Source organism: Oncorhynchus masou, chromosome 28 (genome assembly GCF_036934945.1).
Source record: "Oncorhynchus masou masou isolate Uvic2021 chromosome 28, UVic_Omas_1.1, whole genome shotgun sequence".
NCBI classification, from domain to species: Eukaryota; Metazoa; Chordata; class Actinopteri; order Salmoniformes; family Salmonidae; genus Oncorhynchus; species Oncorhynchus masou.
Window position 1 is genome coordinate 25,942,826 of NC_088239.1, and position 25,000 is coordinate 25,967,825.

The 25,000-nt window shown below is 46.0% G+C and overlaps 1 protein-coding gene across 1 annotated transcript in view; it reads right to left on the bottom strand.

Annotated features, from left to right (window-relative positions):
* LOC135517423 (transcriptional activator GLI3-like) overlaps positions 1–25,000 on the bottom strand; it is a 135,077-nt gene that overhangs the window by 55,051 nt on the left and 55,026 nt on the right. Inside the window, 1 exon segment of the mRNA XM_064941688.1 lies at positions 3,457–3,562. Within this exon segment, the coding sequence (XP_064797760.1) occupies positions 3,457–3,562 (106 nt within the window).

A 25,000-nucleotide genomic window follows, 5' to 3' on the forward strand; every position in this document is an offset into this window, starting at 1 on the left:
TTCCCTAAGAGCATCTTGTTGTTTTAGTGGACACATTCAAGCACAAGGGCCACTAACTCCTAAGTAAACTCTCATGCAGATAATTGACTTGTAGTCGAATACCTCTGTTTGTTCCCGGCCCGTCTCCGGGTGACCGAGACCAGGCGCTGAGTCACAAGAGAGGGCCTTTTGTTTTGTGTTTGGCCGTCTTCGGTCCAATAATGCCCCATATGAAAGGAGCGGTCTCTTCTCTTTGGCCCCGGCCTCCCCCATGCAGCCCCCCCATGCAGCCCCCCATTAAGCCGGGCTGACACAATGGGAGCGGTGGTGGGGACGAGAGCTCCCATGGAGAGCTTGCTCTTCACTGGTCTGTGTGTTTATTTAAGCAGGAAGTGAGGAAGCATCATCTCTAGAGGAAGAGTGGTGGAGGGGTGGATATCTGTCAATGGGACTGGATGTCAGCTGTTCCCAGGCCAGAGACACTAAGGGACACACATATTGATCTGACAGTAGTGTAGGAAAGGCCTGCTGATCCTAGATCAGCTGCACTGACTCAATGATTCAATAGTTATAAAAAGTGGTTGGTCAGAGCTCTGCTGGTCTCTAAGACTCCACAGTTTCCCATTTTAGACATGCAGGACTACAACCCCCTATTATGTGTACCTACGTAATCAATGCCCTGCACCCACACGACGATGGCAACCCCTGACCCTCCATCTTTAATATTGAATGCCGGGTGCCTTCCCTGCAAGAATTTATAAAGTAAACAATTCTCCTAGCTCCTGCCTGTAAATGTACTCTCCCCTTCCTAATAGAGGCGGTGTGCAGCAGGAGAGAGGGGGGGGGGACAAAGGACAGTTAATTTGTGATTTCCTCTGCTCATTTGAAGGCAAATTAAGTGTCAAGCAGCTAATACAGAGCATATTTCATTTTATGAGCTTTTAATTTAATTCTGTCGGCCTCATATCGCCCAGTGCTGTTAGCGTAGCCTAACGCTCCTTCGTTCCTCCCTCGTCTGCGGCACCAGGCCATAAATAAACATGTTTCAATTATACCCATCACAATAATAGGATAGGATTCTGTTCATTTGCGACGTCGGTTAGACGGCAGAACATATCATGGGAAAATGAGCCGGCGGTGGCAGCTTGTTTTTCTACCGGACACAGTCCTAGCGTTAGCGCTGTTAGCGTTAGCGCGGCAGCTAGCGTCAGCGAGGCTGGATTGATTGTACCGCCGCAGGGCCAGGCCCACTGTAATTACCAGCTATAATGAGAGCCCTGCATGGGGAAGTAATGGCAATAATACTCTACTGTGTACTTAGCCATATCTTTAAGAGGGCTAATAACGATTCATTCTGCTCACTAAGGAGAGCTTGTCTTAAAACAATTCAATATTTCTCTCTGAAATCTCCCCACCTGTCCCCCTGGTCCCTGAAGGACCGTGCTTGTTCTCTCTGTGTGCAAGACCACTGGCTGCATTGTTGGGGGTGACTGGATCAAAATGCTCCTTTATAAGAAATTCTTAAAAATACTGTGCATGAGACCAAATTTCCAGATGTATGGTTCCAAAACAATACTGAGTACTGTTACAGTCAAAATCTGAAGCAAAACTACAGTAGCCTACATAACTCTGCCATCTGTAGATGGACTATACAGACCGTAAACTTAACCTCAATAGCGTGTAACACTGTTGCCTACTCTAAAAAGCAGCAAAAGTAATGACATTGTGAGCGGAGGACCGTAGGTTCCAATTTGAAAGGGACATGTGTAACTCGGTAATGTGTGTACTAGTACCCAAGTCAATTTGAATAAGACCGTCCACTAAACAACCGACTTGTAATCATGAAAAATGGGGCCTTTCAGTGCGGCGTGTCGTGTTAAGCAGCAATACAAGTGGATGAACAGGCAGTAAGTACAGCGGCTACCACGCCTCCACTGACTGGTTGAGCAAATGAAGCGCGCCAGATAACTCCTGTCTGGACAGAGAGCGAGTGACTGAACACGTTTGTTCGGTGCAGCGCAACTTCTCTCCCCCCTAATTTAATTCAGGTTCCATGTCTCCCACTTCCCCCTAACCTGTGCTCCAGGTCTCTCCAAAGCGCCTTTGACTGATAACAAGCAGGACTGTTTGTTTGAGCCATGTTGGCAGCGCGTGTTCTCCCCATTATCTCCACATAAGCTAAATGCTAAATTATATTTGGTATTTTGTTTGCGGTGACACAGGGCATCAATCATCCACTCTTTTTTATTTCCTCACCTCTCCCTCTCTCCTTACCTCAGGGAGAGAGGGAGAGGGGTTGAATGGGGGGGAGGCATAAAAAATTCATTACGCTTAGTGGCACATCGGCAAGGGAGAGATATGACTCCCGAGCACGAGGGAGGGTGAGGGTGGAGTGGGGGAGTTGATAATGATGAAGAATATAAAACATAATGCTGCCCCATCCAATTTGTCCCCGTCGCGCACTGATCGCTTCCTTCCTGTCTCCGGGTTAGAAACTAGCGCCGCAAGGGCAACAGAACATCCACTGCTAGTCCTCACTGTTCAGACAGAACAGAGGGAGAAAGTGGTAGAAGGAAAGACAGAGAAAGAGAGGGGAGAAGGAGGGAGAGTGAATGAGAGTGATAAAGAGAGAGGCTAGTGCGTGTGTGTGTGTGTGTGTGTGTGTGTGTGTGTGTGTGTGTGTGTGTGTGTGTGTGTGTGTGTGTGTGTGTGTGTGTGTGTGTGTGTGTGTTTGTGTGTGCGCACACAGAAACTGAGGGAATCCCCTAGTACAGAGGACATTGAAGTGTAGCTGCTGATCTGGCCAACCACATCAGTGAAGCCTTAGGAGAGATATGGGAATGGGAGACTCAACCCATACATGTTCCTCTGCTTAACGCACTTACTTATGTGTGATCATGTATGTGTGGCAGGGGGTATACATGGTACAGTGCATGTCAGAAAATGTGTGTGTGAAGGTGTGTATGTTAGTACAGTTATTTGTGTGTCAGTGAAGGTGTGCATGTCAGTAGAGTTACTCGTGTATCAGTGAAGGTGTGCATGTCAGGTTGAGAGTTGCATCGTCTCGTCTTGACAAGGCTTGATCACTGTGCTTATGAGAATCACACGCCCCGGGCTCTCGTCTCCATGTTTCTGACACGTGTTCATTTGCCTGTCTCTGACATGTGGATCATGTTGCTGCCAGACAGGGCCCGTGGCCTTTGATCTGGGGAGCACAGAGCATCTCTGAGGAGGATGCAACACTCCCAGAGAAAAACAGGAGAAACATATTTATATTGTCATTACCACTACTTTGAGTTGATACTGACACCAATGATATGATACTGATATCCAAAAGACTTCTCAGTAGGCCTATGCATTATTTTCTGTTGAGAAGAAGTGTCTCGGTGTGTGCGCGGTGCATGTAAGAGGGGCTGTGCGTGTGTGTGTGCGTGTGTGTGTGTGCGTGTGTGTGTGTGTACAGTCTGTGACACTCACACGTGCAACGGGGGAACAGGGGACGGCTCGTAGATGTAGCGTCCCTGGGCATGTCTGTCATCGATGGGCACCGGCGGATGGAAGGCAGGAAAGAACTGTGGTGGGGCTGCATAGGGGTAAGAGAAAAAGAGAGAAAGACAAGGGGACAAATAGAAAAAAAGAGCGTTAAACAGACCATCAGCTTTAAAGCACATATCTCTTTACCAACCATCAAATCATGGTTGCATGTATTGACTCAATGTGTTTTTATGGGCATTCCTAAGTAATGTGCTTCTTCAGCCGGTCTAAGGGCAGAGTAATGAAAAGCAGTGGTTGATGGCTATCTTTCAGGAGGCCCTGCCCAAATGAGACCTCATTAAAAACAACTGAACTAAAAAGCCTCACTGCCTTGGAATGTTCACTAGGAAGTCCACCTAAAACAACTCAAAATAAACCGAGACACAAATTAACTGCAAGGGGACGGCGCCATTTTTATTTTTCATGCTGTAAGGCTGATCAGGCATAAATACACTTTTTACACAAAGACTAACACTGAGGAACAACCACTGAGGGAATTGGGAGAAAAATGGAGGATGCGTTTGGAAGCAGGGAAATGATTCGTCACCACTGTCTGAAAGAAGTGGGAGTCTGTCTAATTCCTCATATAAAACATTAAAACATTTGCATAAATATCAGCTCACAAGCACTTGGCTATTTTTACCCCGAGAGAGAAGCTGCTGAATTTTTGCCAGGGCTGGAAACACACAACTACAGAAGTTCAAGTATCCTCACCTCAATTGCACCCTCTATCCCAGGGTTCCCCAAATGACGCCCCCCCCCCCCGCAGGGGATTTTATTTGGCCGCACAACAAATGCACTACTGGTCAAAAGTTTTAGAACACCTACTCATTCAAGTGTTTTTCTTTATTTGTACTATTTTCCACATTGAAGAATGATAGAGAAGACATCACAATTATTAAATAACACATATGGAATCATGTAGTAACCAGAAAAGTGTTAAACAAATCAAAATATATTTTATATTTGAGATTCTTTGTTGACAGCTTTGCACAGTCTTGGCATTCTCTCATCCTGCTTGATGATGGAGTCACCTGGAATGCATTTCAATTAACAGCTGTGCCTTCCTCAAAGTTAATTTGTGGAATTTCTTTCTTTCTTAATGCGTTTGAGCCAATCAATTGTGTTGTGACAATGTAGGGGGGGGGGGGTATATATGGTACAAGACCAAGTCCATATTATGACAAGAATTGCTCAAATAAGCAAAGAGAAACGACAGTCCATCATTACTTTAAGACATGAAGGTCAGTCAATACGGAAAATTTCAAGAACTTTGAAAGTTTCTTCAAGTGCAGTCGCAAAAACCATCAAGCACTACGATGAAACTATCTCTCATGAGAACCACCACAGGAATGGAAGACCCAGAGTTACCTCTGCTGCAGAGGATACGTTCATTAACCTTTTGCGTGTAGGGGGCAGAATTTTCGTTTTTTGGCTACAAAACGTACCCATTTGAAACTGCCTATTTCTCAGCTCAGATTGGGATAGAAAACACTCTAAAGTTTCCAAAACTGTAAAAATATTGTCTGTGAGTATGACAGAACTGATATTGCAGGTGAAAACATGAGGAAAATCCAATCAGGAAGTGCCTCTTATTTTGAAACCTCTCTGTTCCTACGCATGCCTATCCTCCATTTAAAGGGATATCAACCAGAATATTTTTTCTATGGCTTCCCTAGGGTGTCAACAGTCTTTAGACATAGTTTCAGGCTTTTATTTTGAAAAATTAGCGTGACAGATCACATTGCGTAAGTGGATAGGTGGGGGCTCTCAGAGTGAGTTTTGCGCTACAGAGTAAAGCAGCCATTGTTTCTCCCGGTGTTATTGAAAAACCTACACACCCGGTTGATATATTATCGAATACATATTTTACAAACAACCTGAGGATTGATTATAAAAAATGTTTGACATGTTTCTGTGGACATTATGGATATTATTTGGAATATACATCTGCCTTGTCGTGACCGCTCTTTCCTGTGGATTTCTGAACATAACGCGACAAACAAACAGAGGTATTTTGGGTATAAAAATAATCTTTATGCAACAAAAGGAACATTTGTTGTGTAACTGGGAGTCTCGTGAGTGAAAACATCCGAAGATCATCAAAGGTAAACAATTAATTTGATTGCTTTTCTGATTTTCGTGACCTAGCTACTTAATGCTTAGTGTACATAATGTTTTTCTTTGCTATCGATAAACTTACACAAATGCTTGGATTGCTTTCGCTGTAAAATCTGAGACGACAGGTGGATTAAAACCTCTTGATACTCCCCACCCCGGATCCGGGATCGTGAATAAAGCCTCAGGCTCATTAGCATAACGCAACGTTAACGATTTCTGAAAATCGCAAATAAAATGAAAATAATGCACCTGCTCTCAAGCTTAGCCTTTTCTTAACAACACTGTCATCTCAGATTTTCAAAATATGCTTTTGAACCATAGCAAATCACTAATTTGTGTAAGAGTATGCTAAGCTAGCTTAGCATTTTGAGTAGCATTTAGCACGCAACATTTTCACAAAAACCAGATAACCAAATAAATAAAATAATTTACCTTTGAAGAGCTTCGGATGTTTTCAATGAGGAGACTCTCAGTTACATAGCAAATGTTCAGTTTTTCCTGAAAGAATCTTTGTGTAGGAGAAATCGCTCCGTTTTGTACATCACATTTGGCTACCGAAACGAAACGAAAATTCAGTCACCAAAACGTCAAACTTTTTCCGAATTAACTCCATAATATTGACCGAAACATGGCAAACGTTGTTTGGAATCAATCCTCAAGGTGTTTTTTCACATATCTCTTCATTGATATGCAGTTCGTGGAAGCCTGCTTTCCCCTCAGAATTGCATGGAAAAATACCAGCAGCTGAAAAAGACGCACCAATTTCGACGGAGGACACCGGGCGGACACCTGGAAAATGTAGTCTCTTATGGTCAATCTTCCAATGATATGCCTACAAATACGTCACAATGCTGCAGACACCTTGGGGAAACGACAGAAAGGGCAGGCTCAGTCCTCTCGCATTCACAGCCATATAAGGAGACAATGGAAAACGGAGCCTCAAAAATCCTGCTGGTTTCCTGGATGCCGTTTCATCTTGGTTTTGCCTGTAGCTCCCGTTCTAGGGCACCCACAGAGAATATCTTTGCAGTTCTGGAAACGTCAGAGTGTTTTCTTTCCAAAGCTATCAATTATATGCATAGTCGAGCATCTTTTTGTGACAAAATATTGCGCTTAAAACGGGCACGTCTTTTTATCCAAAAATGCGCCCTCAGAGCATGCGCAGACCAGCTGGCTGGTGTGTTTACGGACATATTCAATCAATCCCTATACCAGTCTGCTGTTCCCACATGCTTCAAGAGGGCCACCATCGTTCCTGTTCCCAAGAAAGCTAAGGTAACTGAGCTAAACGACTACCGCCCTGTAGCACTCACTTCCGTCATCATGAAGTGCTTTGAGAGACTAGTCAAGGACCATATCACCTCCACCCTACCTGACTCCCTAGACCCACTCCAATTTGCTTACCGCTCAAATAGGTCCACAGACGATGCAATCTCAACCACAATGCACACTGACCTAACCCATTTGGACAAGAGGAATACCTATGTGAGAATGCTGTTCATCGACTACAGCTCCGCATTCAACACCATAGTACCCTCCAAGCTCGTCATCAAGCTCGAGACCCTGGGTCTCGACCCCGCCCTGTGCAACTGGGTACTGGACTTCCTGACGGGCCGCCCCCAGGTGGTGAGGGTAGGTAACAACATCTCCTCCCCGCTGATCCTCAACACTGGGGCCCCACAAGGGTGCGTTCTGAGCCCTCTCCTGTACTCCCTGTTCACCCACGACTGCGTGGCCACGCACGCCTCCAACTCAATCATCAAGTTTGCGGACGACACAACAGTGGTAGGCTTGATTACCAACAACGACGAGACGGCCTACAGGGAGGAGGTGAGGGCCCTCGGAGTGTGGTGTCAGGAAAATAACCTCACACTCAACGTCAACAAAACTAAGGAGATGATTGTGGACTTCAGGAAACAGCAGAGGGAACACCCCCTATCCACATCGATGGAACAGTAGTGGAGAGAGTAGCAAGTTTTAAGTTCCTCGGCATACACATCACAGACAAACTGAATTGGTCCACTCACACAGACAGCATCGTGAAGAAGGCGCAGCAGCGCCTCTTCAACCTCAGGAGGCTGAAGAAATTCGGCTTGTCACCAAAAGCACTCACAAACTTCTACAGAGGCACAACCGAGGCATCCTGGTGGGCTGTATCACCGCCTGGTACGGCAACTGCTCCGCCCTCAACCGTAAGGCTCTCCAGAGGGTAGTGAGGTCTGCACAACGCATCATCGGGGGCAAACTACCTGCCCTCCAGGACACCTACACCACCCGATGTTACAGGAAGGCCATAAAGATCATCAAGGACATCTACCACCCGAGCCACTGCCTGTTCACCCCGCTATCATCCAGAAGGTGAGGTCAGTACAGGTGCATCAAAGCTGGGACCGAGAGACTGAAAAACAGCTTCTATCTCAAGGCCATCAGACTGTTAAACAGCCACCACTAACATTGAGTGGCTGCTGCCTACACACTGACACTGACTCAACTCCAGCCACTTTAATAATGGGAATTGATGGGAAATGTTGTAAATATATCACTAGCCACTTTAAACAATGCTACCTTATATAATGTTACTTACCCTACATTATTCATCTCATATGCATACCTATATACTGTACTCTATATCATCGACTGCATCCTTATGTAATACATGTATCACTAGCAACTTTAACTATGCCACTTTGTTTACATATTCATCTCACATGTATATACTGTACTCGATACCATCTACTGTATCTTGCCTATGCTGCTCTGTACCATCACTCACTCATATATCCTTATGTACATATTCTTTATCCCCTTACACTGTGTATAAGACAGTAGATTAGGAATTGTTAGTTAGATTACTTGTTGGTTATTACTGCATTGTCGGAACTAGAAGCACAAGCATTTCGCTACACTCGCATTAACATCTGCTAACCATGTGTGTGTGACAAATAAAACATTTGATTTGATTTGATTTGAAATAGCGCCCCCATAGCATCAAGAGGTTTTAACAAAAGGCTAAGATGTGTTTTGCAATATTGCACTTGTGATTTCATGAATATGAATATTTTTTAGTAATATTATTTGACTGTGGCGCTGTGCTATTCAGCGGTTGCTGATGAAAATGATCCCGCTAACGGGATGGGTAGCGTCAAGAAGTTGAAGTTACCAGCCTCAGAAATTGCAGCACAAATAAATGCTTCACAGAGTTCAAGTAACAGAAACAACTCAACATCAACTGTTCAGAGGAGACTGCGTGAATTAGGCCTTCGTGGTCAAATTGGTGCAAAGAAATCGCTACTAAAGGACACCAATAAGAAGAAGAGACTTGCTTGGGCCAAGAAACACGAGCAATGGACATTAGACCGGTGGAAATTTGTCCTTTGGTTTGGAGTCCAAATGAGAGATTATTGGTTCCAACCGCCGTGTCTTTGTGAGACGCTGTGTGGGTGCACGGATGATCTCCGCATGTGTATTTCCCACCGTAAGGCATGGAGGAGGAGGTGTCATGGTGTGGGGGTGCTTTGCTGGTGACACTGTGATTTATTTAGAATTCAAGGCACACTTAACCAGCATGGCCACCACAGCATTTTGCTGCTCATCTGGTTTGGGCTTAGTGGGACTATCATTTGTTTTTCAACAGGACAATGAACCAACACACCTGCAGGCTGTGGAAGGGCTATTTTACCAAGAAGGAGAGTGATGGAGTGCTGCATCAGATGACCTGGCTTCCACAATCCACTGACCTCAACCAAATTGAGATGGTTTGGGATGAGTCGGACCGCAGAGCGAAGGAATAGCAGCCAACAAGTGCTCAGCATATGTGACCCGATTCAGGAAACTAGACGTATGTCACAAGTCACGAGTTCACAGGAGAGCCCTTTGAATGTAAAACTATTTTTTTTTAACTAGCCATGATTGGCTGAAATAATTAGTGTGTTGGACATGCTGAGAGAGGAGTTCGGATTGGTCTGCCATATAGAAGGCTTCTGTCTATTTGAGCTCATCAGACTGTGTTGTTAATCCTGTCGAACAAAGCTTTTTTATGTGTTGTGTAGTGGAGCTGCATAGGTGTTGCTCTCCACTTTCCGGAGGATCAAGTTTTAAAATCAGTGGAATTGGAGTATGATAGCTAAAGAGATGGAGAAAACACCTGTCACCGGATTACATCTTCAAACTAAGGGCAACCATGGTACACATTCCTGACAGGTGGACGTGTCCATCATGCATGATGATGTATACAGGTAAGATAGCTAGCAACATTTTCAGATATTACATGTTTATATTTTGACAGAAAGTGGTTTCATTTCAAGCTAAAGTGTACTATTAGCTATCTAGCTAACATTCGCTGGCTGGCTCCCTAGCTGATGTTATAATTTGTTTCCAGGAGCCGCTTGCTTTTCAAGTTAGAGCCTAATGTTAGCTAGCTAACATTGAACCTGGTTGGTTAGCTCCCAGCACTGTGGCATTGTTGGCACTGTTCATTGTTGTAACTAGATAACGTTAGCTGGCTGGCTCGTTAGCTAACGATACGTGATGTGTGTACAACTCCCATTGAATATGGCCTGGTGTCAGTAAAAGTCTGCAAAAAAAGAGTAATGCAATTGTTGCCAGCAGAGCTGATTAGGCTGTTTTCATGTTATTCAGAGGTAAACAAATCATCGTCAAGTGTGGGCTCCGACGCTGAAAGAGTGTAGACAAAAAAGAGCTCTTCACTAGATACCAAAACATTAAAAGGCCATTTTCTCAAAAGTGAGTTTACAAGTTGATCAACTTTCAAAGCAGAATTACTTTCCCATTGTTCCTCAAATGCAGTGTATGATATACCATTTTGTAGCTCTGAGTCTCTACTTTTATCCAATGTAAAAAACACCATTTAAAATGTTGCTACGTAAGACCGAATCCAGGCGTTTAGTCACATATGTGCAAACTCCTTCAAGACTGTTGGAATAGCATTCCAGGTGAAGCTGGTTGAGAGAATGCTAAGAGTGTGCAAATCTGTCATCAAGGCAAAGTGTGGCTATTTGAAGAATCTCAAATATAAAATGTATTTTGATTTGTTGAACACTTTTTTGGTTACTACATGATTCCACATGTGCTATTTCATAGTTTTGATGTCTTCACTATTATTCTACAATGTAGAAAATAGTAAAAATAAAGAAAAACCCTTGAATGAGTAGGTGTTTAAAGCATTTGACCAGCAGTGTATATTTTGGGGGGGATATAAAAGACTCTAAACACACCAGAAAATCATCTCCGAGTGATTTTAATTTTGGAAATCTGTTCCAAAGTATTCCCACACTTAATAAAGAGATACTGTGTATGTGATTGTATACAAATGTAAGCAAGGTTTGAAATATTATATCAAGGTCAAATATTATATCTGTTTGCACTTCTTGCAGCCAATTTGCAGTCGACAAATGATTTGTAATTATGTTTCCAACCCCCTGACCATCCGCTCAAGAAGATATCGGCCCGCCGCTGAATCTAGTTGATGATCCCTGCTCTATCCTATGGTATATAATCCCCGGAGATAGCGCTGGAATGTTGTGTTTTGAACACATCATACTGTATATCCATTGTAAGACAAGTTCAAACATGGACTATGTCTATGTGAGTGCATCTTGCCCATACTACCCAAGGGGCTACTTGAAACCCTACCCTTTTAAAAGTGGAAGGGATTAAATCACACACGCACATACACTACCATTCAAAAGTTTGGGGTCACTTAGAAATGTCCTGGTTTTTGAAAGAAAAGCACATTTTTTGTACAATAAAATAACATCAAATTGATCAGAAATACAGTGTAGACATTGTTCATGTTGTAAATGACTATAGTAGCTGGAAATGGCTGGTTTTTAATGGAATATATACATAGGCAAATTATCAGCAACCATCACTCCTGTGATCCAATGGCACGTTGTGTTAGCTAATCCAAGTTGATCATTATAAGGGGCTAATTGATCATTAGAAAACCATTTTGCAATTATCTTAGCACAGCTGAAAACTGTTGTGCTAATTAAAGAAGCAATAAAACTGGCCTTCTTTAGACTAGTTGAGTATTATGTTATTTTAATGGATATGTGCTTTTCTGTCAAAAACAAGGACATTTCTAAGTGACCCCAAACTTTTGAATGTTAGTGTACATGAACACAGAAACACACACACACACACACACACACACACACACACACACACACACACACACACACACACACACACACACACACACACATCACAATAGAAAAGCCTGTCTACAGACCTGTAGACAGTGAGTCTTTATCTGTGAGCAGGCGCCTGAACTGGCAGAACACAGTCAAACAGCGAGGGGAGGAGGGGGCTTCGTGATAGGATGTGTTTTTAGTGTGTAAACATCTGGCGCCCGTGTGCCAGCAGGAGGATGGGCAGGCAGCCAGGCAGCCAAGGGAGTGGTGCCCAACAGCTGGATCTAGTTGTGCCCCCTGGTCAATGCCAAACACAGGGCCCACTGCTGGGCAACAACACCGAGAGGTTTATCCCCCCCCCGAGCCCCATCCGACTTGCTGTTCTACCTCAAAAATCACTGCTTTGACACTATCTACCCTTAACAATCACTACTTAAACACTACCTCAACACACACTACCTCAACACACACTACCTCAACACTCCTTATTAATACATGACTTACAGCTTGGCCACCTGCCCTGCCCCTGATCAACCAACAGGGCACAACTCAGACAGGCCTTGTTAGTGGAATTGCAGGGCTTGCATGTCTTAAAAGAGAAGTGTGTTGAGTTGCATTACGTTTCATGTAAGCAGACAGCAATAAATCAGATGCATCCCGGTGAATAGATTAGGAATGTTTTCTATGATTGCACACCAGTTATAATAATAAATAATGGCTTGCATTGTAAAGCAAAATAGAGGCTATAGTGGTCTTAACATGTCTTAACATGGAAACGGATACTTTGATCATGAGGCTCAAAACACATGCTATGGAAGAAGTCTGTAATAGTCACACACAAAAAAATGTTCCATTGTATTACGCAAATGTGAAAAATCCTTTGAAATGAACTTGTTTTTGTAAGAAAGACAAGAAAGCAAAGAGACGTGCTAGCTAAATACCTACTGTAGCAGCACTCTGGCACTGTGTTTGACCTCTGAGTATCTGTCTCTTTGATAGCTTCCTTCTGATGACTCATGTTTGGCCTGGTCTTCTCTGAACGAGAGGAGGCAAAAGGGTGGAATCTGCTCTCACTTGTGTTTACCTAACAACTCTTAGCTCCGATGCACTAAGCAGCATAGGTTTGCTAGGGTCTCTACCATATCCTTGACCGCTCATGTCAAACCCTGGGCTGTAACTTCAACCTGTGAGGCAGGAGAGAGGTCTATGGAGGGTCTATAGAGATTTCAGACTGCAGAACCTCTCCTGCATTGACCTCTACTCCAGACATGCGTTCTACAGCTCCTCTTACACCACCTCCCTTCTCACCTCCCCCATCCTCCCTCACCTCCTCTCCCACCTCCTCCTTCACTACATCCGCCGCTCTACTCTAGATTACCCAGATCCCCCCTCTGTTTATCCCTCTGGAGCGGCTCACTCAACACACCCCTGTCCCCTCCCCTGCTTCTTCTCCTCTTTCCTCCCCCTCTGCTTCTCCCCCCCCCCTTCATCGGTCTTCTCTCCTCCCGCCCTCCCTTCTGGTGTCAGCCCACAGTCCTCCTTCGCCTCAGCAGTCAGCAGTCGATTAGGGGAGCTGGTTTATTTGAATCCCTGTCTGAAGTTTACTTTAGCAGGGCCTCTATCTAAATAAGCTCTGCCACCTCTTTTACCCCATGCCACACTACCTCCATTAGGCAGGCTAACAGCCTTGTGTGCCACTTGAGGGAATGTATGCAGTGCCGAGAACAAGGGGAAAGATAGAGAGAGAGAGAGAGAGAGAGAGAGAGAGAGAGAGAGAGGAGAGAGATAGAGCCCGAGAGAGAGAGAGAGAGGGAGAGAGAGAGAGAGGGAGGGAGAGAGATAGAGCCCGAGAGAGAGAGAGAGAGAGAGAGAGAGAGAGAGAGAGAGAGCGCTCCATCCCACAATCCATCACCACTGTCTCCTGTGGGGACTACTTTGTTGACTCTGGGAGTAAATTGCCCCTGCTCTTCTGGATATTCGCGGCATGTATTCCGGGGCCTCTTTAGAATACAGACACAGCTGGGAGAGTTAATGCGCGTGTCACAGCTTTGAGCGTCCCCACCGCTGCTGCCACAACACCACTGTATGGACTAGCATTCCATAGGAGAGAGTGTAATGTGTATGCATTTGCCCTAACTGCACAGAGGTCCTATAACCGCCCATGGCAATGTGAGTATGATTAAGTAAACCATTATAAGGTAAAGCAGAACTCTGCATCCAAAATGGCACCTTATTCCCTATTTAGTGCACTAGTTTTTGCCTGGGGCACATAGGGTGGTCAGAAGTAGTGCACCATATAGGGACAAGTGTGCCATTTGAGACGCATCCTGTACTATACCAACCAAATACAGTACGTCCCTAACAGGCTGAAATCCTCAGAAATAATGGGCACAGTCTGGCAACTTTTGCTTTGGGGGAAAGGAAATTATCAAAATGTATCAATTTGAGTACATTTCCAAAACCGCAACTCAACAGCAATTCATCACTAACCAGTACCAAATAAGTCTCACATTCTTTTGAAGTATTTTAATGACCCTGAATAACTTTGCATAAGAGCAGTATTCATTTTTCGTTTCATATTTTTTTAGGGACGGAACTCATTAAGACGTGATTACAAATGGGTGTGTAATGAAAGGACAATTAGTTGGCGACTTTGACCAGACTCATTAGTTGTAATTCTAACACAAACACACTGTTACCGAGGACCAAAAGCCTACTGCTTCCCCTTCGTTAAGAAGAGGATGATAATTACTTAGTCTTTTATTGGACACATAAAAGGGTTTTTAAAGAGGAGGGGGATTGAGAGAATAAAGCCTAAAGCAGATAATTCTAGTGGTTTCTTATTAGCTCATGTATTCCCTCAATGTAAGGTCTAGTAAGGTCTAGAGTATGGCTATAGTTGGTGTGTTGCCGCGCTTGAAAATAATCTGAAGAGTCAACCATACTCTCACCGAATTTGAACCGCAATTTCACATAAACAAAGTCCCCCGTGTTACCTCTTCAGAAGGGTGACGACTAGTCATAAGGGGAGATTCCTCCTGTCCCGTACTGACTGCTCCCGGCTCTCCTCCAGCGCTGTGACTGTGTCCCAAATTGCGCCCCTGAGTCGCGCCCCCCAAATGGCTCCCTATTCCCGACACAGTGCACTACTTTTGACCAGGGCACTAAATAGGGACAAGGGAGCCCATTGGGACGCGCGCACACTGTGTCATCCGCAGCCTGACACTGAGGAAGAACAGTCATCCAGAACCCACCGAGTCTCCTCCGCTCCTCTATGCTCTGGTGCAAAAGCACAAAGACGCACTGACAGATTGTCATAACCGACTGAAGCGGAGTGAGAAAAGGGGCTGCTGCCGGGGCCTGCTCTGCTCCACAGGTTTGTGAATGGGTAATGTGGAACATATGACAGCGGCGCTGGGCCTGCAGCACTGCCAAGTTTCATTACGCCACTTCTCTCCTCGCTCATGATCTCAACACTCAGGCACGCCGCCTTCACCGCTGCCCGGAGCCAGATGATGACTGACGAGCGAGTGGGAGAGCGCTGGCTTAGTTGAGCGCGTGAGAGATGCTCGTTGAGGGCGCGTGCGCGTAGGACCGACTACGAGTCACGGCATGTGGACGTGAATGAGTGAGCGCATGTACGTCTACGGGACGTTAGGTTCACAAAACCCCCTCTGTGGCCCCTACAATCCCCTCACCTTCTCTCAACTCCACAAACTGTGCGACGCCGACCCTTCCCTCGCAAAACACCTCCACGTGATCGAGGATCACACCTGTGTCTCTGTTCGGCTACAACTGTTCACATGAAGGGAACCCCATGCGGACTGTGTCAACATCGCGAGGAGTGTGTGTGATGTCGGAGGTTGTTATTTGGGATGGAGGGCTGCGGAACGTCCCCATCACCTCCAGATCAATCCCTCGCCCCCTGCACCACTGCTCTAGTTGTTTGCTTGTGTTTGCTTCCACTGAGACCTCAAGCTGTTTTCAACATGTAAATAACACATTCCCGGGGACTGTTCGGCTCAGCTCAGTGGGAGTTCCTGTTGACTTTTGGAGCGTTTTGCTGAATTACTGTCCCAGATTGTTGCACGTCTAATGGACTAATTACCGCTGTATAAATTAGCCTAATGCTCTCGCTGTGCTGAGGCTCTCTGCAGTACTGTACGAGGTGTGCGAGTGGCCTAGACTCAGCAAAACAGCTAGTGTGCGTGTGGGTGTGTTTTCGTGGGTGTGCGTGTGTGTTTGACTGGGGAGAAAACAGATCCTTTACTCAGCAAAGACTAACTGTGAGAGAGAAGACAAGGCAAGAGGGTAGAGGTTAAATAAAAGAAGTGTGTTTAAAGTGTTGGCTTGCCAATCTCTCTGCCATTCATCATCGAGAGAAACGTTGGCAGATTGCACTTTCTCCTTTCCCAGTAAATCAATACACTTCTCTTCTTCCGCTCTCGCTACCTCCTTTTTCTCTCGCTGTCTCAAAGAAGCAAAGAACGTTCTAGTTTACACTGCATAAGTCACTCTGTGCAGGGTCTTTTGGTGTTGTGCCTATGTACTGCTGACAGTTCCTTACATACTGGGGCATATACTGTAGATGTTTTTAAACCAATCAGGAAGCAGGATAGAGATGAGGGTTGAGATTAGGCAGTGAATATGTTTGGTCAAAGCAATTTACCCTCCCTTATTCCCCTTACCCCCATACTCCTTTACCCCCTACCCCCGTACTCCTCTTACCCCATACCGCCTACCCCCGTACTCCTGTTACCCCACCCCAAATAGCATAATGGAAGTCCTGCATCGGCAAGACATTTGCCAAGTGGAGTCAATCTTAACAAATTGAGCTCCCCGTGAGAGCCCTCGCTTTATCTCAGAATGGAGCTACACACGTTCCACTCTCGGGGAACTGTACCCCTACACCAGCTCCCCTGACATACCTTCCTTCCTTCCCTCCCTCCTTTTCTCCCTCCATGCCAGCACAGAGCAGCAGAGTAGAAGTTGAGGCTATTTTGTGGGGTCCTCTGCAGAGAGCCAATCTATCTACTGCATTTGGTGAATTCCTACAGATTGGCCTAAACTGCGGGGGGGGCAGAACAAAGCGCATTGCGTCGGTTCGCCCTCCTCTTTCTCCTCCTCCCCCTTTTCCTCCCTTTCCTTCCCCACCCTCTTCCTTCTCCCCCTTCCCAGTCGGGTAGAGATTTACACTGCACTAAACTCCTGTCTCTCTCTCTCTGCCTCTTTCTCTCTCACTCCCATCTCCATCTCTCCCATCTCTCTCCTGCTCTCTCTCTGCTTAGTGCCTGGTCCCCCGAGCAGCCAGTCCAAACAATGATACATCTCGCGGTGGAAAGGAAATGACTTAAACCTGAGGTTAACTCAACAGGCCCATGCTATACGCATATTTGTGTTTCATTCCCATGTGATTTATGGTGGTTCGAGACTATCCTATTTTCAGATCTGTGTTGTTTTTAAGGCCCATGTTTAAGTATTTAACCCCAGTGAATAAATAAAGAGGAACATTTTGTGCCAGACCATTCACTAAACATTTATTTTAAGCATGGCTAATGCATGGTGTATACAGTATATAGCACCATACAGTATATGATTAAATAAAGTCACCCACAGCCTACCTCTGCAAATTAATCAACAAAACTCTTTGAGTGTCCTTAATGTCATGAATTTTACTTGTGATTTCAACTTCAATGTGTTATTGTGTGTGTATGGTAATACAGCAAACACTTGAAATAAGATGAGACAAGATGTCATTTTTTGTCTATTAGTGTAGAGAGATTAACCAATATTTTGTAAATAACTTATTGACCAACATTGGTTCAATTATTTGAATTCCATTTCGGTTGGGTTGTTTCTGTGAGCTCAATGCGCACATTGTGCAGTTTCTCTGTAGATAAATCAGATCAAGCCCATACTGTGCGATGTAGTAATGAGTTGTAGTTTCCAACAGGCCAATATTCCACATAGCTTAGCGCAGAAAACATGGCAATTAACTACAATGACCATAATCAATACCCCAGGCCTAGGTGTGAGGAGACATATTGCATTCTACAATATGAGGAGGACTAAAAATGCTTTTCAGTCTCACTGACTCACCCAATAGAGAGAGAGAGAGAGAGAGAGAGAGAGAGGCTTATGTGCTTCTCTCTCTCTCTCTCGTTTTACTTTGTAAAACAATATTTGGAATTTGATTGAATATTTTGGTAGCCTGCAGCTGAAAGATTATTAGAGTCTTCTCTTTTTAGCAGAAGACATTTGCTTTCCATCCTGTGTTTTCCCGCGATTGTAAACTTTTTGAAATATTGCGAAAGGCACGTTTTGTCTGCATGCTGTTTGTTCACTGACATATTTGCTGTTCGTTCCCGACTGCAGGCCATGCCTTGTTATTGGGTTACACACTACAGCTAGGCTATTTTTAAAAGATGCTATTTCTCCTCTTTCTCATGGTGTCGTAGGCTATTCTGAATGATTTAATTTCTTTCTGAACAGACAGCAGTAACTCCCGAGTGGCGCAGCGGACCAAGGCACAGTGCTAGAGGCGTCACTACAGACCCTGGTTAGATTCCAAGCTGTATCACAACCAGCCGTGATTGGGAGTCCCATAGGGCGGCGCACAATTGACCCAGCGTCGCCCAGGTTTGGGTTTGGTCGGGATAGGCCGTCATTGTAAATAAGAACTTGTTAACTGACTTGCCTAGTTAAATAAAGGTTAAAAAAAAATGTTTTTTATAAAAACTTTGACAAATTTATTTACATTTATCAGACATGGTGCAGCTCAACCAGAAGCGGTCGCGTGGCTCTATAAGGAAATAAATGATGAAGTGCAATGCTGGAGAGATGAGAGTTTGCAGGGGCGTTGTGTTTTGATTGTGTTTATTCAAATGTTTACATTGCAAAAAGTGATATTATATTTATTATATATATATTATATTTAATGCCACAAGTGGTACCGAATCCGGCCAAATAGGTTCCGTAAGGAAACAGTCCAAAACTGAGCCGGATCCTGTTCTGGCTCCTGCCTATGCCCCCCATATCTCCACAGTGCAGCTCCACCGTGGGCCCCACGGCAGGTCATATTGGGGCTGACCCAGCATGACAGCGTGTATAAGAGTAACCCTGCCTGACTCTGTGAGAGTCAGTGACTGTGAGGCTAATAACACACAGACCTGGTACGGCAGGGGAAAGAGGCACCTCAATTCTAACCCACGCAGAGTGAGGCTAGCTAGTGAGCAGGGTTGGGATTCAACAAGGCATTGGTCAGCGTGACTGGTCACTGTGGCCCGGGGGCATTCAAGTTGATATCCACGTGTGTTATGAAAGAACAGACAGCGTAGGAAATAGCATAAGTGGCAAATAAAATAAACGAGTAACTAAACTATACTTTTATCTATTCCTCTCATTAGTTATGTAAATGCGTTGATTTGTTGTTCGCTCTGACAGAATTCTTCATTTATTACACGTGATATTTAGGATTCAGGATTCAAGAATGTAATACTTTAGGCCCATAAAATAATAAACAAAAGTTGATAGGAATTTGATTTAGTGCATCTCGTTAATGTAGTGCACCTGCATGTTGAAGACACAGTCTACATATTTTCAATTATGAGTGTCTACTCTCTTAGAAAAAAGGGCTCCAAGAGGGTTCTTCGGCTGTCCCCATAGGAAAATCCTTTATTTCATGTTTTTTTATTTATTTTTCCTATGGGGACAGCACCTTTTATTTTTAAGATTGTAATTGAGGAAACGGTGGGTCACACCACGCGGTGTAGAGCAGAGATAAACCCAGGGTCGTGTCCCAAATGGCACCATATTCCCTATTTAGTTTACTACTTTTGACCAGGGCTCTGGTCATAAGTAGGGCCCTATTTAGTAGACAGAGAACCATTTGGGACGCAGCCCATGTGTCACAGCAATCAGACAAATGACTGTCGGGTCTCAGGAGCAGACAGGGGTCGTCACCTCCGGCCAATTACAGCCCTCGCTCTCCCTCGCCGCACAGCAACACTCCCTCTGTAACTCTCTGACTCTCTTCATTTCTCCCTCTCACACGCACTCTTCGGTCTTTCTCTGTCTCTCTCCCCATAGGCCGACATCTCTGTCTCTCTTACCTTCTCTGTCGCTCATATTTTCCTCTTCCTCTCTTCCTCTCTTCGCCCTCTTCCTCTCCCCCTTCTCTCTTTGTCTCTTACTCAAAGCAGGGCCTGATCTCTCCCGTCTCCCTCCTCCCAAAAACAAGGATAACTTGTAATCCATTTACTTCACCCCTGTCAACAAATTCCCCCCAAAATAATCCTAAAAGACTTACAACCAGAGCTAGGTACTATCAAGGGAACGGAGGGCGAGAGAGAGGAGAGAGAGCACACGGGGCAGGGAAGGAGTGATAGCACTGAGAGAAAAGAAAAGGAGAGCAGAACATACAGTACTGTACACAGGGGAGCGAGGAAGGGGTAGAAGAGAGGAGAGAGGAGTAGAACTTGGTGTCACAGTGATTTTTTTTTTGTCTTTTGTCACGCAGGTGGCGCCTCTGGGGGTCCCTATGGCCTCGGTGGCTGTGGCTGACAGACAAACGGGGCACCGTGTAAAACCTTAAAGAGGATTAACCCTGCCGGAGTGATTTAATGAGACCTGAACGTGGCGGGCACCGGAGAGCCCCGCTGATTGAACCGGGCCAGAGAGGCAGAGAGTCTGGCTCCCAGCGGCCCAACAGGCCCCAGCCGCACCGCTCAGCCTGCTCACACTGAGTCACATCAAAGCCGCCCCGGCTGGGGTAGTCGAGCTGAGGAGAGGGGGGGGGACGAGGAAAGAGAGGGGGGGGGGGGCTGGACGGAGGAATCCCTTATCTCCTCCTGAGAGGATGCTGCTCTGCAGAGCGAGATTGTCTGGAGCTGCCACCTGTCCCAGCCATCTTTGAAGGCAACACTAAGCCTATGATGGGCCTGACCTCCTCGAGCTCCCATTCTTTTATGTCTCTCTTCATTTTCTGCTTTGTTACACCCCCCCCCCCCTACTCCTCTCTCCCTCTCCAGTCTCACTCTCCTCTCACTTGCACTTCTTCTCACCGCCGTGTTTGCACTTCCATCTCTCTATCTGACTCTCTCTCTCCCTCTCTCTCTCTCTTTCTTCCTCTCTCCTGTCCTCCTCCTCTCTCTCGTCTCGCTCTTCTGTAAGTCTCTCCCCTGTGGTACAGACAAGAGGATGTACTGTCGTCTACTTATTTGCTCCAGCCTCAACAGAGGTAACAGAGCTGAGAGGAAACATGTTAATTACCCAGCATGCCTCAGCCCTCTCCTCCTGTAGAACAATAGGTAGAGTCCGTCCTCGGGAGAGATGGAGAGATGAAAGCGAGGGAGGGAGGGAAGTGTCGGGGGGGGGGGTTGGTTGAAGGGATAAAGGTGCTAATCTTGTAGCTAACGCTATGAGAAAAGGGACACGAATCGCTGCTCTACAAGACCGGCGGTGAGATTTGCATAGAGTGAACAAACATATAGGCGGTCGCGAATTGAGTGTGACTCTCCCACTCCACACTGAGTGATTATCCCACTGCTGCCACTTCAGGAGGGAGAGAAAAGGAAGGCACAAGACGTCATGGTTTAAAAACCAGCAGGGGGAGGAAGAGAAAGACCCATGAGCCTCTATGTTGTCCATACATGCGCTCACGTCTTTATGGTCTATGTGGTTGAAGGGGCGTTATTGTTGTTTCTGGTGGTGTTAGTGCTGGTGTTGGTGGTGGCGTATCCTTACGGACAGTCCGAAAAACAAGTCTTCGTTTTTAAGCCTTCGCTACTTCAAAGCACGCCTATTGTTTTGGACATGTGATGCCTCTGTGTGTCTACCGACCGATTAGCCATTCCTCATTCGACGCCGGGGTCCAAAACACAGACAGATGTTGCAAGAATGATATCAGGAAATGCTGAATATTCATTTCTTAAATATTTTTAATTTATTTTCCAGCCACTCCAAATTAATCTTGGCATTGTTAAAAATGCAATTTTACGCACGTTCTTGGGCTCTGAGATACTAAGAGAAACCACAAGAAAGTCTGACCTTCACTCAGAGCGAACGTGGCGTTCCTTAACTACTTCAAACTTTGCCTAACCCCTTCACTCATCAAACGGCCTACAAGCGGCACATGCATGCGAGAATATGGCCTATCTGACACTGTGAGATTTCTCTAACAAGCTGTATAAAAGAGGATCATGGACGATTATCCCCGGTGTGTTGGACTGCGGGGCTAATTCAAGAGCTGCCCGGCCATGGTTTTCTTTCTTGATGAAAGGTGGTGGATTGAAGAGACTCCTTTCCATCGCCTGCAGGGCGCCCCCGGGCTCCCCCCGGTTCCTCTCCCCCCCCACCCCCCCACCCTTCTTGCCCCCCTGTGCCCCACTAGGGGGTTTCACCAGGACCGCCCGCCGCTCCAGAAGCCAATATTGAAACAATCACAAAGACTTGCCCTCGATCACCCTTGAAACGGGCACGTGTCTCCCCACGCTTCCCTGCCGCCCCCCGTGCTCCTCTGTAGTCTAATGTCTGTGGGGAGGAGAGCTTGAACCTGTGTCGCCAACACTCGTGATGTGGAACCCAGAAAGTTGGCCTCTTTGAATGGGTTGTCAGAGAAAAAAATATTATAAATGACTTTTTCCATTTTTTTCCATTACTTTTTTCTGTGCCAGGAAAGCTTTCCTATAGTTCCTGTATGGCCTATATGTGTGACTCTGAATCAGAGAGTGCAGTAATGCAGTCATTAACTGTACAGAGCCTGGTCCATTGTGGTGCAGATCACGTTGGGGTTTTGTGACAGCCAGCTCATTCACTTCAGTGGTCAGCTGTTGTGGTTGAATATTGAGGCAGACAGACTGACATGGGCTGAGTCTTCATCTCGCCTCGCCGTGCTACGGACCTGTAGACCTGAAATATCCTCTGCAAAGCAGCCATGGAGGTTAACCTAACCCCTGTCTGGGGCTGGAGATCACCAGACCACCAGACCACCACCCACCCCCACTGCATAAACCCTGGGTCTGGTTGAGTGCTGGCTGGGCTCTCCTTCCCCTCTCCCAGTGCTCTGGGTCTTCACAATCCAAGGTAATGGTCACTTCTGCCAGGGCTTTGGCTACAAAGAGCAGGATTACAGGGATACAGCCTGTCGGGATCCAGACTACGCACTAGACCAGCCATAGAACTCTACTTCCACCTTGCTATTTTTTTAGAAGCCCTGGTGTAAGAGGTCTCAGAGGTGAGACATGGACAAGGCTTTGGTGTGAGGATTACCAGCTGGAGGTGCTTGGCTCTTGATTCCAGACAGCAGACTATTACGCTGATATGTTCCCTCTTCTACTTCAGATATAAGAGTCTGTCTCGGTCCACACAATGACCTAGTATACTGTGTCATGACAGACACACACGCAACCACCAAACAGCCTTGGTTGTTAAGGAACCAACCGACATGCTTAAGGATTGTTTCAACAGCTTAGTGCTTTTCCTTCCCTCCCCAGTCGCCTTCCTTTGACAAAACATCTTCTGATGTTTCAATACTGTTTGGATTGGTAAGAAACATAAGAAAGCCGCCCATTGAAGAGGATGCGCTTTCGCGATCCCGTAAAGGGAACTGTTTTGACTGGCCGAGGAGGAAGGGGCGAACGAGTGTTTAAGAAAAAGACAAACACTTGAAGGAAGAAGAGGGATCCCGGAGGAGGGAGAGAGCGGAGACGACGGACGGATCTCCAGCAAGTGTTCCACTGTTGCTGAGGACCACTGACCCGCTAATCAGCCCACGGTGTAAACAGATGTCGCTAGCGCCGCAGCCCGCCGCACTAACGTCCTCACAATACACACGTTCTCACAATACAGAAATCGTTTTTTTTATTTTTTTTAAACAAGTCTCTCTCTCTTTCTTATTAATCCTCCTCCCCAATCCTTCCTCCTCCTTATCCGGGCGAAAGCCCCACGTATTAGTGTTGTGGTAAGCAGGATATGGACTCTTATCCTGTGTTTGCCCAAGAAAAGCGGCTAAGAAGCTAGGCATCACCGCGATTTAGCTAATGCACACAATAGGGCCTATTTTTCCTTAATGCCTCCTCCTTTATGTGGGCAAGTGGGTGTAAAGATGAGAGTAAACACAAACATCAGAGTCTTATAGGCCTCAGACAGGGGAGTGGGAGAGAGCACAGAAGGGGCTGCTTGAAAAGGAAAGATTTGCGAAGAGAAGCAGCGACCTCTAAAAAGAACACAAACTCCACTCCCCCTACTCCGACCCCCAATATCCGCCCTCCTCTTCTTCTCAACAGCCACGACTCGTATCACCGCCACAGTTATGACCATGACGACCCGGCAGTCCAGGTGCGCTTGAGGCTGCAGGTGTTGGCGCGTTTAGCCGCATTAAGCACTGACAGTACAACGGAGGGAAGAGTAATCACATTTACCTGGCTGTCGGCCGTGGCTAGGCCGTGCGGCGCCCCACGCTCTGCAAGCACAGCACAAAGACCCATGCTCCCCTCTCCATCACCCTCACAGTCGCAACATACACCTGGGATACATTTAGGGAGGTGACAGTCAGTCAGAGACCCCAGGGGAGAGGGGGTGTTGGGGGAGTGGACCGTGGAAGTAGGTTTAGGAGGGGTTCAACCAAGCACAGGGTCAATGTACTTCACACCTCTGGGGCTAGTGGTGGTGGTGGGGTTCGTGTTCAAAGGGGCTAGGGCCCTCGCCCTTTCCTGACCCCCAGACTGAAGGCACCATGAGGGGCTGAGGTGGAGGCTCTGGAGGGTCTTGCCTGGGTCCAATCAGAGAGAATGGGACCGGGCTGACCAGCAGGCGCCTTCAGGGACACCTCGTGTTCCCCACACCTGGTACCTTAGGAAGCCATTTTACACAGCCCTCGGCTTGCTCTCTTCTCTGACCTCTGGTCGTAATTCTTTCTGAACTAGGTCAGGGTCAGGGCACGTCCCAAGGACATCCATTTACTTTACACTTCACCCTCAGAGTAAAAAACGACTGTCTTCACATTTCAGTATGTACTCCAGTTGTACTTTTCTACTGAACTTCACTAGAACTTAGTCATCTCAATTCGGTCAAATAGTTGCCCGTGCTAAAACATTGGGATGGAATTGATACTTTTATCAATATCTGATTACAATAAAGAGAATGAGAGCGAGAGAGAGAGAGAGAGAGAGAGAGAGAGAGAAAAAAAAAAGAGAGAGAAAACAGAACACAGA